This window comes from Cetorhinus maximus, chromosome 18 (genome assembly GCF_964194155.1).
Source record: "Cetorhinus maximus chromosome 18, sCetMax3.hap1.1, whole genome shotgun sequence".
Taxonomy (NCBI): Eukaryota; Metazoa; Chordata; class Chondrichthyes; order Lamniformes; family Cetorhinidae; genus Cetorhinus; species Cetorhinus maximus.
Genome location: NC_135896.1, coordinates 68,431,790 through 68,446,120, shown reverse-complemented (window position 1 = coordinate 68,446,120; position 14,331 = coordinate 68,431,790). Strand labels below are relative to the sequence as shown.

Genomic DNA, 14,331 nt, shown 5'->3' with positions numbered 1-14,331 from the left:
TTTAGCCTCCTTCAACAGTCTTCTGAAAAATGTCTTTTTGATCTTGCCTTCAGTAACCACACCTAACCCTTTCACCACAGGTACTTGGTGTCCAATTATTTCAAGTTCTGTGAGGTGCTTTCTCACCTTTTATTACTTTAAAGGCACACAAGTGCAAGTTGGTTAAATACTGATGCTTTTGCTTTGAAAACTGATGCTTTCAGAGTTTGCTTTTGATGGGATTGACTACGTACCAAGATCATAACTTCTATGGCTCTAAATCAAATACTTACCAAGCTGACTGGATTCCGTGGCAAGTGCCATGGCATGTTCCAACACCTCATCAGCTTCCCTCTGCGCAAGTTGACATAGGCATGCAATCACAGCACGTCTCAACAACAGGTGTGAACTACAGAGGTTTACCTAAAAGGCAAAATCCCTCTGTAATGAAAAAAGTCAACCTTGGGCAGAGATAATGCAATATGTTTTCTCCTCTTACACAAGAAACAAAACACTGGAATCAGATGCACGCACAAATCTATGATGATCGGTAGGTTATACTGATATATAATCAGCATTTGCTGTAAAGAAAGTTCCATTGAGATCTACTCATAATTCAGGTCCAACTGTAAACAGATTATATCGTTTCCATCCCAGGCTTAAAGTACAGTTTATCTAGTCGAGTACAAGCTGGATTTGCAGAAGTGATGTCATAATGTGAATCACAGGAAATATCACCATGCTTGCTAGCAAAAACAGTATCTACTTAGGGTAGTTTAGGTATTTGATATAGAGTTATTCTATACTTTATCTTGTAAATATTTAATTTAACAACTTTACATTTGAAGAGGGATTTAAAAGGTAGAGTTTTTCATCAGCAGAAAAAACCCTTAGAAATCTTCAAGCACCAGGAATCTATTTATTGACAAAGCCTCTTGAACTATTTCAATAATATTGCTCAGGGCATTTGTTGCTGGGGGGGATGGAGGTGCACAGAGGGAGAAATCAGGCACATTATGCACAAATACAACCATATGCAAAAACTCGAAAATGAAACTATTATAAATTTCACTTTGCAACTAACTGCAGGAGGGGGAGGAGTTTCCCAAAGCCTTATGAACACTTGCTGGATACTTGGATCACTATGTTTCTTATCATAAACAAGAGTACAATTGTTCTCTTCCAGAGCTGTACTTGTGCATTGAGTATACAATGTACACGACGACATGACAAAGGTTGCAAATGTACCAAAAAAAACGCACAAGACGGTGTAGAAAGGCCCAACATCTGTGGAACTGCATTCCAGTAACAATTGCATTTTTTAAAAACTCAGCAGCACCCAAACAACATGTTTTCTAGGATTGTACAGCTCTCAGTTAACTAAGTGTTCTAAGTACTTCTCCAATTCTACTGAATGAAGCTGCTCTCTCTCTCCCCCCATAACAAAGTTCACAGTTCCCAACTGCCGGAGGAGAGTATGGACTTCCCAGAAACTGTTGAGAATATTTTCTATCCTATTGTATGGGATTTGTGCTGCCTTCCCCCACCATCACCTCACCAAACAGGGATGGGAAGACACAGAAAGAAAGGATCTCCTTAGAGTTATCTTGCTCTTTAGTGTAACACACATCCAATCGTTCTCAAAGGACAATGTAAAATATCAAGTACTGTTACCACAAATTCAGGGGAGCAATATAATTGAGTACTAGAACCCATTACAGTTCAAGCTGCTGGAAACTGAGTAGAAGAATCAAGCTAAAGTTGACCAGCAACTGCCTACAGATGGATAAATATACATTTAAAAAAATCACACTACATAAGAGATTCATTTCAACCACCAGAATAATGACAAATGACAATAACAGGCTTTTCTATTTGCAAAAAAAACCCGTAAATTACAACCAGCAACAGTGGCCAGAGATAACTGTTTCTCCATATCCTTCAACCGAAACAATGCTGGGGTGAAGAACTTCAGTTCTAAAAGGATATTGTACTAGAGCAGAGCATGATGGTTTCAATACACTGTGTTGCACTGGTTCACATTTATGCTTTGCAACTTAATCTTCCAGCGTGTATAAAACGTATTTCCACACAGCAGCTTTACAGAGACCCAAGAGCAGATCTCAAGACTGACCTTCCACTAATGTAGTAGTTATGGAACTTGACTTGTAATCTAAGTGTTCCGAGTTCAAATTCCTTTGTGGCATCTTTTAAGCTGAATTAAACAAATCTTTCCATTTGTAGGTCCGAACCAAGAAAAAAATAACCATGAAGGCTGGCAGATTGTCATTTAACATAAATTGGAAGCAACAAGTATAATAAAAAGGAAAAGAACCCTTGTCACCAAAGAGTGCCCTGAGAATCAACTGTTTACTAATCTGATGCATCCAATCACAGAGGATTAATCATATTTCAGAAAAACCTTTTGTTCAGAGCCCCAACTGATTATTAAGCTTAGATATTCTTCAATGTAAGCTTTGTAACTATAATTCTCATGAAGATGCCAGCTTGTATGAATTGACTGTGTGCATACGCTGGGCAGACAAATGCTAATACTAATGCAAATACCATTTAAAAGGTGATTTAGGAGTCCAAAACAGACAGCCAAACACTATGGACCTGATTTTCATGGAGCAGAGCATTTCACAATGTGGCCAATTATGTGCATTTTCTGCCCCCTCACCCTTCAGCTCAAAAATGTTTTGCCTTGCAAGTTGCTGGAAGTGCGAGCTAATAATGAGGGTTGCAGGACACATGGGGCCTTGATGATCAATGATCAGCCTATCTCCTGGCCCAATGAGATTTAAGGACTTAGAAAGAAAGAGGAATGGAGGAAAAAAATATGGTGTATTCAAGTCAAACAGGTACAGAAGAGAGAAAAAAAAGACAAAGACATAGAAAGAAATTTAAAATTCTCTAATAATTTACTTGCAGGAATGCGGATCCATAGTTTAAATTGTTCCATTTCAGGACCAGAGAGGGTGTGTCTCATTGCAGAAACAGAAATCACATTAAAATTATACTTACGTTGTTAAGTAGCAGCCCTAACTTTCTGTAGGATGCTCAACTGGAAATTAATGTGCAAATGCAGCAATTCCATGAATCTCACAGACAGGTTCAGGGTGAGATCCCATTTTCATGAAGATAAGAAGCACAAACTGCACAGCAAGCTGTGGAGATTTACAATTTCACAAAGTATCTCTTCCTCACCACAAGTTGCTGGAGAATTTACATATTAGTAATGCTGATGCCATTAAACTCAATTATTGTCAGCAAAACCTGGGCTAATGACCTGTGATAATGTAAAGAAACAAACTGCAGCTGTGGCAACTACACTTAGATAAACCTGTATGCCTAGTTGTTTCCTGAAGGTGCTAAATCAGGTACCACATGTATTCTAGCACCTAGTACATGTTCTTTGTGCATGACTTGAAATAATAAAGACTGAACCACTGTGGCATGACAAAACAAACCAGGCCAAAATTTAATTTTCACAGCTCTCCCAGGAGGAATTGCAGGACAGTGATCAAGATTAGGGACTCTGCCTGTTGCTTTTTCTTTCCATTCCAAATCAGAACCATTGTTGTCACTGTAATCTACCGACAATCCCCTAATTTATTGGCTGCATACCAGATTGACCATGGGACTTGCTGGTCTATATTGAGTGGTTTCCTGAGGCAAGCAACGAAGCGGCTTAGTCACAGGAGAGCTGCAGTCTTTTTTAAGCATTACTCCTCTAAGACCCTATTAGGTATCACAGAATCACAGTGCAGAAGAGGCCCTTCGGCCCATTGAGTCCGCACCGACGCGTGAGAAACACCTGACCTACCTACCTAATCCCATTTACTAGCACTTGGCCCATAGCCTTGAATGTTATGACGTGCCAAGTGCTCATCCAGGTACTTTTTAAAGGATGTGAGGCAACCCGCCTCCACCACCCTCCCAAGCAGTGCATTCCAGACCGTCAGCACCCTCTGGGTAAAAAAGTTTTTCCTCACATCCCCCCTAAACCTCCTGCCCCTCATCTTGAACTTATGTCCCCTTGTGACTGACCCTTCAACTAAGGGGAACAGCTGCTCCCTATCCACCCTGTCCATGCCCCTTATAATCCTGTACACCTCGATCAGGTCACCCCTCAGTCTTCTCTGCTCCAACGAAAACAACCCAAGTCTAACCAACCTCTCTTCATAACTTAAATGTTTCATTCCAGGCAACATCCTGGTGAATCTCCTCTGCACCCCTTCCAGTGCAATCACATTCTTCCTATAATGTGGCGACCAGAATTGCACACAGTACTCCAGCTGTGGCCTCACCAAGGTTCTATACAACTCCAACATGACCTCCCTACTTTTGTAATCTATGCCTCAATTGAGAAAGGCAAGTGTCCCACATGCCTTTTTCACCAACCCACTAACATGCCCCTACGCCTTCAGAGATCTATGGACACACACGTCAAGGTCCCTTTGTTCCTCAGAACTTCCTAGTGTCATGCCGTTCATTGAATACTTCCTTGTCAAATTACTCCTTCCAAAGTGTATCACCTCACACTTTTCAGGGTTAAATCCATCTGCCACTTATCTGCCCATCTGACCGTCCCGACTATATCTTCCTGTAGCCAAGACACTCAACCTCACTGTTAACCACCCAGCCAATCTTTGTGTCATCAGCAAACTTACTAATTTTACCCCCCACATACTCATCAATGTCATTTCTATAAATGACAAATAATAGGGGACCGAGCACAGATCCCTGTGGTGCGCCACTGGACACTGGCTTCCAGTCACTAAAGCGTCCTTCTATGACACCCTCTGCCTCCTACAACTAAGCCAATTTTGAATCCACCTTATCAAATTACCCTGTATCCCATGCCTTCTTTATAAGTCTCCCATGTGAGACCTTGTCAAAGGCTTTGCTGAAATCCATATAAATTACATCAACTGCACTACCCTCATCTACACACCTGGTCACCTCTTCAAGAAATTCAATCAAATTTGTTAGGCATGACCTCCCTCTAACAAAGCCATGCTGACTATCCCTGATTAAACCTTGCCTCTCCAAGTGGAGATGGATACTCTCCTTCAGAAATTTCTCCAATAGTTTCTCTACCACTGATGTGAGGCTCACTGGCCTGTAGTTCCCTGGCTTATCCCCACAACCCTTCTTAAATAGCGGAACCACATTAGCTGTTCTCCAGTCATCTGGCATGTTTCATCTTACTTCCAAACCTAATGCTTCTCTTATGTATGCCTCTGTTGTCATTCTGAAGATGGTGGTCACAAATTGCCTCTGCCTACAGTTGATGCAAATCATTTGAGAGTAGAGACTGAATGATTCCCTCAGAAAGCATAGTTATCTGTCTCTTGTTTACCATATCAAGTACTACATACCCCTGCAGATTTGCAAGCCATCTATATGAACTCAACAGCTGTAATATCAAGAAAAGATTAACTGGTCATTTATCTCATTAGCACTTTGTGAATTCTTCAGTGAACAAATTGATTACAATGTCAAAAGTAGTTAGCTAGCTGAGAAGTGCTTTAGAACATCTTGAGAACATGAGTCATAGAATGATACAACACAGGAGGCCGCCATTAAATCCATCATGCCTATGCCAGCATTTGAAGGAGTGTCCATTTAGGCCCATTCCTTGTTCATTCCCCAGAATGCTGCAAATTTCTCCTTTTCACGTACTTACCCAATTCCCTTTTGAGGCTGAATCTGCTTCCATCACCCTTTCGGAAAGTACATTCCAGATCTTCGTTTACTGCCTAAAAAATGTTTCCACGTCACTTCTGCCAAGGAAGCTTTTTGCCACTAGAAACAGTTCTCCTCATTTACTATCAAAACTGTCATTTTGATTACTGATACCAAATCCCTCCTCAACCTTTTCTGCTTGAAGGAGTACAATTGCAGGTTCTCCAATCTGACCCAATGCTTTCAAGCTTTAATACCAGAACTATGAAAAGTACCTTGAACAACTTTTCAGCAATTGCACCAGGCAAGCAGTTAATCACTTCAGACTTTTGACGACTTACAATTCCTATGCATTCAAATATTTCAAGTATTGGGATTGGGTGCACTAATCTGTCCATAGGTAAACAGAACAGCAACATTTCTGCCCCAATATCAATAGCCTTTGTAATAATTCTGTAACTTTAGAATATTTTTATGTATTTGTGCCTCATGATAGAAAAGGCTAGTTAACTTTAAGAACATAAGAACTAGGAGCAGGAGTAGGTAATTCAGCCTCTCGAGCCTGCCCCGCCATTCATTACGATCATGGCTGATCTCATTTTGGCCTCAACTCCAATTCCCCGCCCTCTCCCCATAACCTTTCAACTCGTTACTAATTAAAAATCTGTGTATCTCCTCCTTAAATTTATTGAGCGTCCCGGCATCCACTGCACTCTGAGGTAGTGAATTCCACAGATTCGTGACCCTTTGAGAAAAGTAATTCCTCCTCATCTCTGATTTAAATCTACCACCCCTTAGCCTAAAACTATGGCCTCTCGTTCTAGAAAGCCCCACAAGGGGAAACATCCACTCCACGTCTACTCTGTCTATCCCCTTTAGCATCTTATATACCTCAATTAGATCTCCTCTCATCCTTCTAACTTCTAACAAGTATAGGCCTAAACTACTCAATGCCTCCTCATTAGACAAGTCCCGCATCTCTGGAATCAATCTAGTGAACCTCCTCTGAACCGCCTCCAATGCAACTACATCCTTCCTCAAGTAAGGGGACCAAAACCGTGCACAGTGCTCCAGGTGCGGTCTCACCAATGCCTTGTACAGTTGCAACAACACTTCCCTATTTTTATACTCTATTCCTTTAGCAATGAATGCCAAAATTCCATTTGCCTTCCTTATTACCTGCTGTACCTGCATACTAGCTTTCAGCGATTCGTGCACGAGGACACCCAGATCCCTCTGCACTGAAGCATTCTGAAGTTTCTCTCCATTTAAATAATACGTTGTCTTTTTATTCTTCCGACCAAAATGGATAACCTCACATTTATCCACGTTAAACTCAATTTGCCAAAATTTTGGCCCATTCACCTAACCTGAAATGAAGCGTTTGGTGCAACATATGGGAAAACAGTACATACTCGGCCTAAAATTAATAAAAACTGTAAATGGATTTTCTGTATTTCTGTAAAAATACGATGCATATAAATTTAATACTGTTACAATTTGAGCACTTTCATCATCATTAGTTAATTGATTATGCTCCATACTGCATTCTGGATTGTAATTAAATATTAGCAAGTACACCAATATACTTGTGCTAGAATTTTAAGTCAAAACAATTCATTTCTAGTTGCACCCAAAGTCATTTGGAGCTTTTCTTAAAAATACAAGTATGATTTTAAACAGTTGAAACAAGATCAAGCTTTTACAAAAACCTAATACATATGAATTTAGTGGTGCACTCGCCTGCAAAGATAAAGAAATGCTGACAATTACTACCAAGTACAAAAGAACAAGCAAACATTAACAGTTAAAATAAACTGTAATTCCGTGATGTTACTTTTCGCATTACTATTACACTCTGCAGGTTAGTGTGTGAATATCAGCAACCCATATTGCATCAGTTGACAGTAGATAAATCAACTCGTTTCAGGACTCGAGCAAAATATTGAAAGAATCTCAAGTGAGGAACATCTGCAAACAACTGAAATACATACTCTCTTCATGACAGTCTCAAGGTTTTGGGGAGCTTTTTGTACGATCAAGCAAATAATAAAAAACAAGCCAAACCATTTGCAGTATTAATTTATGCTGCCGCCACCTGTGCAGCCTGCAGATGCAATTGATGCTAGTCAAATAAGGAAAGCACATTAGAAAATTAAGTCAGATATAAGCCAAGGGTTTTTATCAGTAGAGAAGTTGCAACACACAGCTTGTTTGTATTCATTTTGCATGCCCAGCCAAGTTGTTAGATTGATGATTAGAGTCAAAGCTAAAAACAAACCAATATAAAAAGGTATCTAAAAACATCAAAGCAACACTTGTTTGAGGGTGTGGGGGTGAGGCAGGTGTGGCGGTAGGTAGGAAATGGGTGGAATGAGGGAAACAACCTACCCAAACAGAATTATCCAATAAGATCTCCTGTACAAAAGAACAAATGACAGGCCAGTCACAATAAAACCCTGTTTATGTCACATTTGTTCAATAAATGGAAACTGTGGTACCATTATAATATTGCTAGCAAGAACTTGACACTACACAAAGCACTGTGCTCTGATTGAAATTATTTTTGTAACAGGGTGCAGACACCAAGTAGTCACTGTTCAAAGCCGGATGAAGCAGTCATGGTGCTAGAGCCTCTTGATACTCCCTTAAAATCCAACCCATGAAGTCACAAATGTGTAGTAAAATGCAAGAAACAGTCCCTCAGACTGTTTACAAGCTGTGTTGACAAACGATGTAATCATATTGCAATATACTATGCTTAAATAAAACTAGATTAGTTGTTGTATGTAGTTTTCCTGAGTTTTATCAGGGGCCCCTTATTTGGCTGGTTGATGCACTAGCCTGGCCCTGGTATGATTAACTTAATATGCCCCCTAAACAGAACAAAAGCTGTATAGATTAAGGCTCAAGTCACAGCAATGGGTACAACCAATTTAGATTTATAGATGGCACATTTTTAAAAAATGCAAGTTGTAGGTACCCAAATTCAAATATAAAAAGGATATATCCATATGGCATACTTACACATAGACAGGGGACAAGATTGGAAAGGTTCACATGACGTGGTGCAAACATATGTAACTGCTGGAGGCAGGAGATGGCTTGTGCCTGCACAAGACAATCAGGGTTATCCTGCATCACTGCACAGCCAACTAGGCAGGAAGTTCTTAACAGGGAGACAGATGTGCTGTTGCCTAGAAATTAAATATACATAGATGATTTATTTATAATTATTGGAACAGCAAGTACTGAATACTCAGCATATAGTGAAAATATTTTGCAGCATTGACCCTGACAGGAAATTTTGCCCAGGGTCACTTACAATAGACATCTGTGGCTCAGTCAGTAGCACTCTCACCTCTGCATCACAATGTTTCAGGATCAAATCCCACTCCAGGGCTTGAACACAAAAATCAAGGCTGACACTCCAGTGCAATACTGAGCAAGTGCCATCAGATGTGCTGTCATTCAGATGGGACATTAAAGTGAAACCCCATTTGCCTGTTTGGGTGGAAGTAAAATATGCTGTGGCACTATTTCGAAGAGGAGTGATCAATACTTATCTCTCAATCAACATTAGAAAAACAGGTTATCTGATCATTATCACATTACTGTTTGTGGGAGCTTGCTGTGTGCAAGTTGGCTGCCATGTTTTCTACATTACAATAGTGATTCTTTAATTTGTTCAATACAACAACTTGTTTATTATATTAACGGTGCTTTGAGTCTAAGGTGCTTCCGAGACATAAAGCCACATATGGAGACATAAGGGCAGATGACCAAAAGTCTGGTTGAAAAGGAGGAAAGAAAGGTAGAGGGGCAGAGAGGTTAAAGAAGGAATTTGAGAGCTTGTCAGCTGAAGGCATGGCCTTTATTGCTGCAGCAATTAAAATCCGGAATGCTACTAATGCTCTATTTTTAGGGGCATAGAGGAAAAGAGCAATAAAGTTCTGTTAAACTTTTGTAAAATACTGGCTTGGCCTCAACTGGAGTACTCCATCCAGTTCTAGGTGCCATACTTTAAGAAAGATGTGAAGGCATTAGAGAGAGCAGAAAAGATTCACAAGAATGGTCTCTGGGATGAGGAACTTCAGTGATGTAGGTAAATTGGAGAAGGTTGAGAGGAGATTTGATACATGTATTCAAAATCATGAGGGGTCTGGGCAGAGTAGATAAGGAGAAATTTCCCATTGGTGAAAGGATCGAGAACGAGAGGGCATAGATTTAAGGTATTTGGCTTCTGGCATGTCTTCCTTCTTCCTTAACCGAGGTTTCTCCCCCACCACTGTGATTGACAAGGCCCTCAGCCACGTCCGACCCATCTCTTGTGCCTCTGCCCTCACACCTTTCCCTCCCTCCCAGAACCATGATAGGGTCCCTCTTGTATTCACTTTTCACCCCACCAGCTTCCGCATTCAAAGGATCATCCTCCGCCATCTCCGTCAACTCCAGCATGATGCCACCACCAAACCAAACACATCTTCCCCTCACCCCACCCCCGTCAGCATTCCATAGCGACCATTCCCTATGGGACACCCTGGTCCACTCCTCCATCATCCCCAACACCTCATCCCCTTCCCACAGCACCTTCCCATGCAATTGCAGAAGGTGCAACACCTGCCCCTTTACCTCGTCCCTCCTCACCGTCCAAGGGCCCAAACATTCCTTTCAGGTGAAGCAGCGCTTCCCTTGCACCTCCTTCAACTTGGTCTACTACAGTTTTGGACATAATTTAAGGGAGACTTACAAACATTAAATCAAAATGTGATTAAGGGGGTCGATAAAACACCCCAGTCCCCGTGGTGCCCACCGGGCACAGAAGGCCTCGCCGGTGCCAGCAGACACCACATGCTCCCTCTCCAGGGACCCCTGGCCGCAAACGTAGCCGCAGAAGAGGGACAGACAGTCGGGTCGGATGACCCCCTTGATCGCCCGCTGCCTGGACTTGTTAATGGCCAACTTGGCCAGGCCCAGGAGCAGGTTCATGAGGAGGTCCTCCTCCCTCCCGGCCCCCCTCTGCACTGGGTGCCTGTAGATCAGGAGCGTGGGGCTGAAGTGCAAACAAAACATTAATAAAAGGTTCTTTAAATAACTGAAAAGGGAGTGCATCCTACAACACCCTACGTAAACATGGTCCACGGACTCCACAAGACCGCAAAAAGGGCAGGTATCTTGGGAGTCCGTGAACCGACACATCCTACGATTGTAGGGGACTGCTGCGTGCAACACCCTCCACCCCAGGTCCCCGGTGGAAAGGGGGAGGACACCTCCTTAGAGGGCCCCCTAATGGGGACCTCCACCGCCGGACGGCAACAAGGCACGCCAGGGCGTGTCCAGGCGGCAGGCGAAGGCAAGGAAGTGAAGGGTGTGCAACAGCACATGCTAAAGGACATGGAGGGCATTTCCATGAGGCGACTCAGATTGCAGGGCACCAGGTCCCAAGGGAGGATTCGGGGCTTGGGGCCAATGTGGAATTCTGCCCGAACAGGGGTGCATTCAGGCAGAAGACCACCGCGCGCCTGCACCACCAGTATGACGACGTCGGGGCCGAGCATGACCGTCCTGAGGTCTTGAATGGCGTTGGCCGCGAGCTGGACGTCCACGGACGCACGACGTGCCAACTCATGTGGAAGCATCCAGCTCACTCCTCCGCCACCCAACACATCTCCGATCCTGGTCACCCCGGCAGCCACAGCCCTCCTCTCTGTCAGCCACCGAAACAGATGGAGGGGTGGATTCCTGAGCAGCGGCTCTCTGATGATAGCCGCTACTTCAGACGGCGGAGAGCTGCGCTGCGAGGCAACCAGGTTCCAAACTTTGATCAGGTCCTGGTAAAAGATGGGCAACGCCTGCAAGGAGCCTTACACATCATAATTCAGGCTGTGCACCTGGCGGAAGAAATACATTGCCAAGGCACACCATCTCGGAGGGGGCTCAACGTAAAGGTATCGCTGCAGGGCCTGAAGGTGGAAGGTCGCCACCTGGGTGCATAGGCACACCAGCGCCTGACCACCCTGCTCAGGCAGGGGACTCAGAACCTCGGCAGCGACCCAGCGCAGCCTTTTGTCCCAGAAGAAATCGATGAACATTCTCTGGATTATTGCGACAAAGTCCAGGGGTGGGAACCTAACAGTTAGAAGGGCAGCAAAAAATTCAATTTAATTAATTGATTGATTAGGGGTCTGAATAGACCTCTTAATTATTGGCAGGCGCGCTGCCACCTCTTGCGCGCGCCTGCTGACTGAAAGGTCATGAGTGCATGCGATGTCACTGGGACACTCACCTGACGCCATTGCACACCACTTCACTCGTTTTCGGGTCAGGCGCATGTCTGCCCATGGGACCGAAAAAAAATTCTGCCCCATGGCTTCAACTTTGCTGGCAAGCCCATTATGTGGCACTTCATCAAAAATCCTTTGGAAGGCTTAAACTAATAGTTTTACTTGCAGGTTGAATAATCCATTGTAAGATAATGTGGGTAAAATGCTTAATGGTGAAACAGACTAACTCAACAAGGGAATAAAACATGTTTTACATCTTGCGTTTCTTGCACAGTTTGATAAGCACCAGGTCTCCAGGTAAGGACAACGAGACATTGGCCATCATAATGCAATATTTATGCGGATAGAAAAAATCTCTAGTCAACTGACAGTATTTGCATTTTCCACCAAGAACTAAAGACAGAAATATTGATAGTACTTGACAATACAAGGGCCTCTGAAATCAAGACCATCTCATCAATCCTAACTAAAGGCACAATGTTTAGAAGGTATCGCACATCATGCTGATGACCAAATGCCCCATATCCTCAAAGTCTCTCATCCCTACTAAATGCCATGCAATCAATTCCAAATCTTGTGTTTTGGATAACGTCCAGTTCAAATCTATGAGGTCTTGCTGAAATGTGTCTTCCAACTTCTATTTTCCAATTTATTCAAGGCAAAACCACCTTCATTTGAGCTCAATATATACTTGAAAATTATATGAAACAAACAGAAATTCTCCTATCACCGCACAAAAAAATGACGCTTTCTGTATTAAACATGTTCCTTTATTGGTGATGAAGAAATATTAAATAAAACTAATTCAATAAATACACGTTAACACTGCTGTTTTAAATTAATGTAAATTTCAGGCATTTACCATGCAAAGGGAAATATATTTCTAACACTAATGAGCATTCTCATTACAAAGATTAATTGCTGCAAACATGTTACCTTGCAATTCTGGACCCAATGTGGTAATAAGCACATTCAAACAACGACCCAAACTTTGATGAACTTCGGCATGAGTAATAGGCACAGTCAACAGCAGCAGCAAGACTAGAGACAGGCTTGTTTCCACATGGGCATGATACATTGGACCACTGGAATCTATTAACAATGACAAGGAGTGCAGCGCCCAGGTCTACAAATGAAGACAAGAAGATTATCTATAACTAAACGTAGTCCCAATAAAAGATCCAGTATAATGTATGACTTGCATTCATTAATAAGTTGATGAATTCAGAAACCTTGATCCAAGAAAGTTATTGCTAAAAGAGCTGTTTTACAAGATAAAAACACATTCACACCAAAGGAAATGTACTGAGCTTCTTAAGTTAGACTGCAAAATTCAGGTACATTGTGAATGCTTCCTGACACAATCTTTAAAGGTTGCAACAACTGAGTTCCATTAAATATTGCAGCTTAGATATCATTCTCTGCATCAAATCAGATAGAAACATTAAACTTGACCTTAAACACAGGGAGGGGGGTGGGAGGGAGTGAGGGCAGGAGGGGTGGAGGGGCGGGGCGGAGGGCGGGCGGGGCGGAGCGGGGCAGAGGGCGGGGCGCGGGGCAGGGCGGAGGGCGGGGCAGGGCGGAGGGCAGGGCGGGACAGGGAAGGGCGGAGGGAAGGCGGGCAGGGCAGGGCGGAGGGAAGGCGGGCGGGGCAGGGCGGAGGGAAGGCTGGCGGGGCAGGGCGGAGGGAGGGCTGGCGGGGCAGGGCGGAGGGAGGGCTGGCGGGGCAGGGCGGAGGGAGGGCGGGCGGGGCAGAAGGGAGGGAGGAAGGGCAGGGCGGGGCGGGCAGGGTAGGTGGGGAAGAAGGGAGGGCGGGCGGGAAGAAGGGAGGGCGGGCGGGCGGGCAGGTAGGGCGGGGCAGAAGGGAGGAAGGGCGGGGCGGCGGAGAGGGTGGACCGAAGGGGGGGTGGTCAGGCCGAAGGGACTGAGGGAGGGCAGTCGGGCCAGAGGGAAAGGTAGACGGATGGAGGGAGGGGGAGGTGGACGGAGGGAGGGGCAGGTCCAAGTGGACGGAGGGAGGGAGGCAGGCAAGGACTGGCGGATCAGCAGAAAGACATAAAACGTGTTTATGCATGCCATCTATCCTATCCAATCTAGACTACCACACACTAGTCACTATTGTATGCTTTTGCTGTAAGACTGGTGTGTTATATCCTGTCTTAAACTCTGATTAAACTCAATATACACACCATTTTGGTTGCAGACGATCCTGATTAGATTGCGATAACATCAACTATTTTTTTTGAAGAGTAAAATTGTAACAAGTATTTGTGTCTAACAAGGCGGCACAAAACCAAGGTTCATTTCCTTATTTAGTAGTCACTGGGTAACCACAGTACCTAATGAGGTCAACTTTCTGAACTTTACAACTACT

The 14,331-nt window shown here is 43.6% G+C and overlaps 1 protein-coding gene across 5 annotated transcripts in view; it reads right to left on the bottom strand.

The window, feature by feature from the left end:
* The window catches only part of heatr5a (HEAT repeat containing 5a), a 170,015-nt gene that overhangs the window by 61,618 nt on the left and 94,066 nt on the right, over positions 1–14,331 (bottom strand). For 4 of the 5 annotated variants that reach the window (XM_078562846.1, XM_078562845.1, XM_078562848.1 and 1 more), the window contains 4 exons: positions 12,894–13,083; positions 8,701–8,870; positions 8,065–8,091; positions 273–402 (listed from right to left, as the gene is read on the bottom strand). In XM_078562846.1, the coding sequence (XP_078418972.1) occupies positions 273–402; positions 8,065–8,091; positions 8,701–8,870; positions 12,894–13,083 (517 nt within the window). The remainder of the gene's footprint in view (positions 1–272; positions 403–8,064; positions 8,092–8,700; positions 8,871–12,893; positions 13,084–14,331) is intronic. The other variant, XM_078562847.1, reaches the window with a different exon arrangement.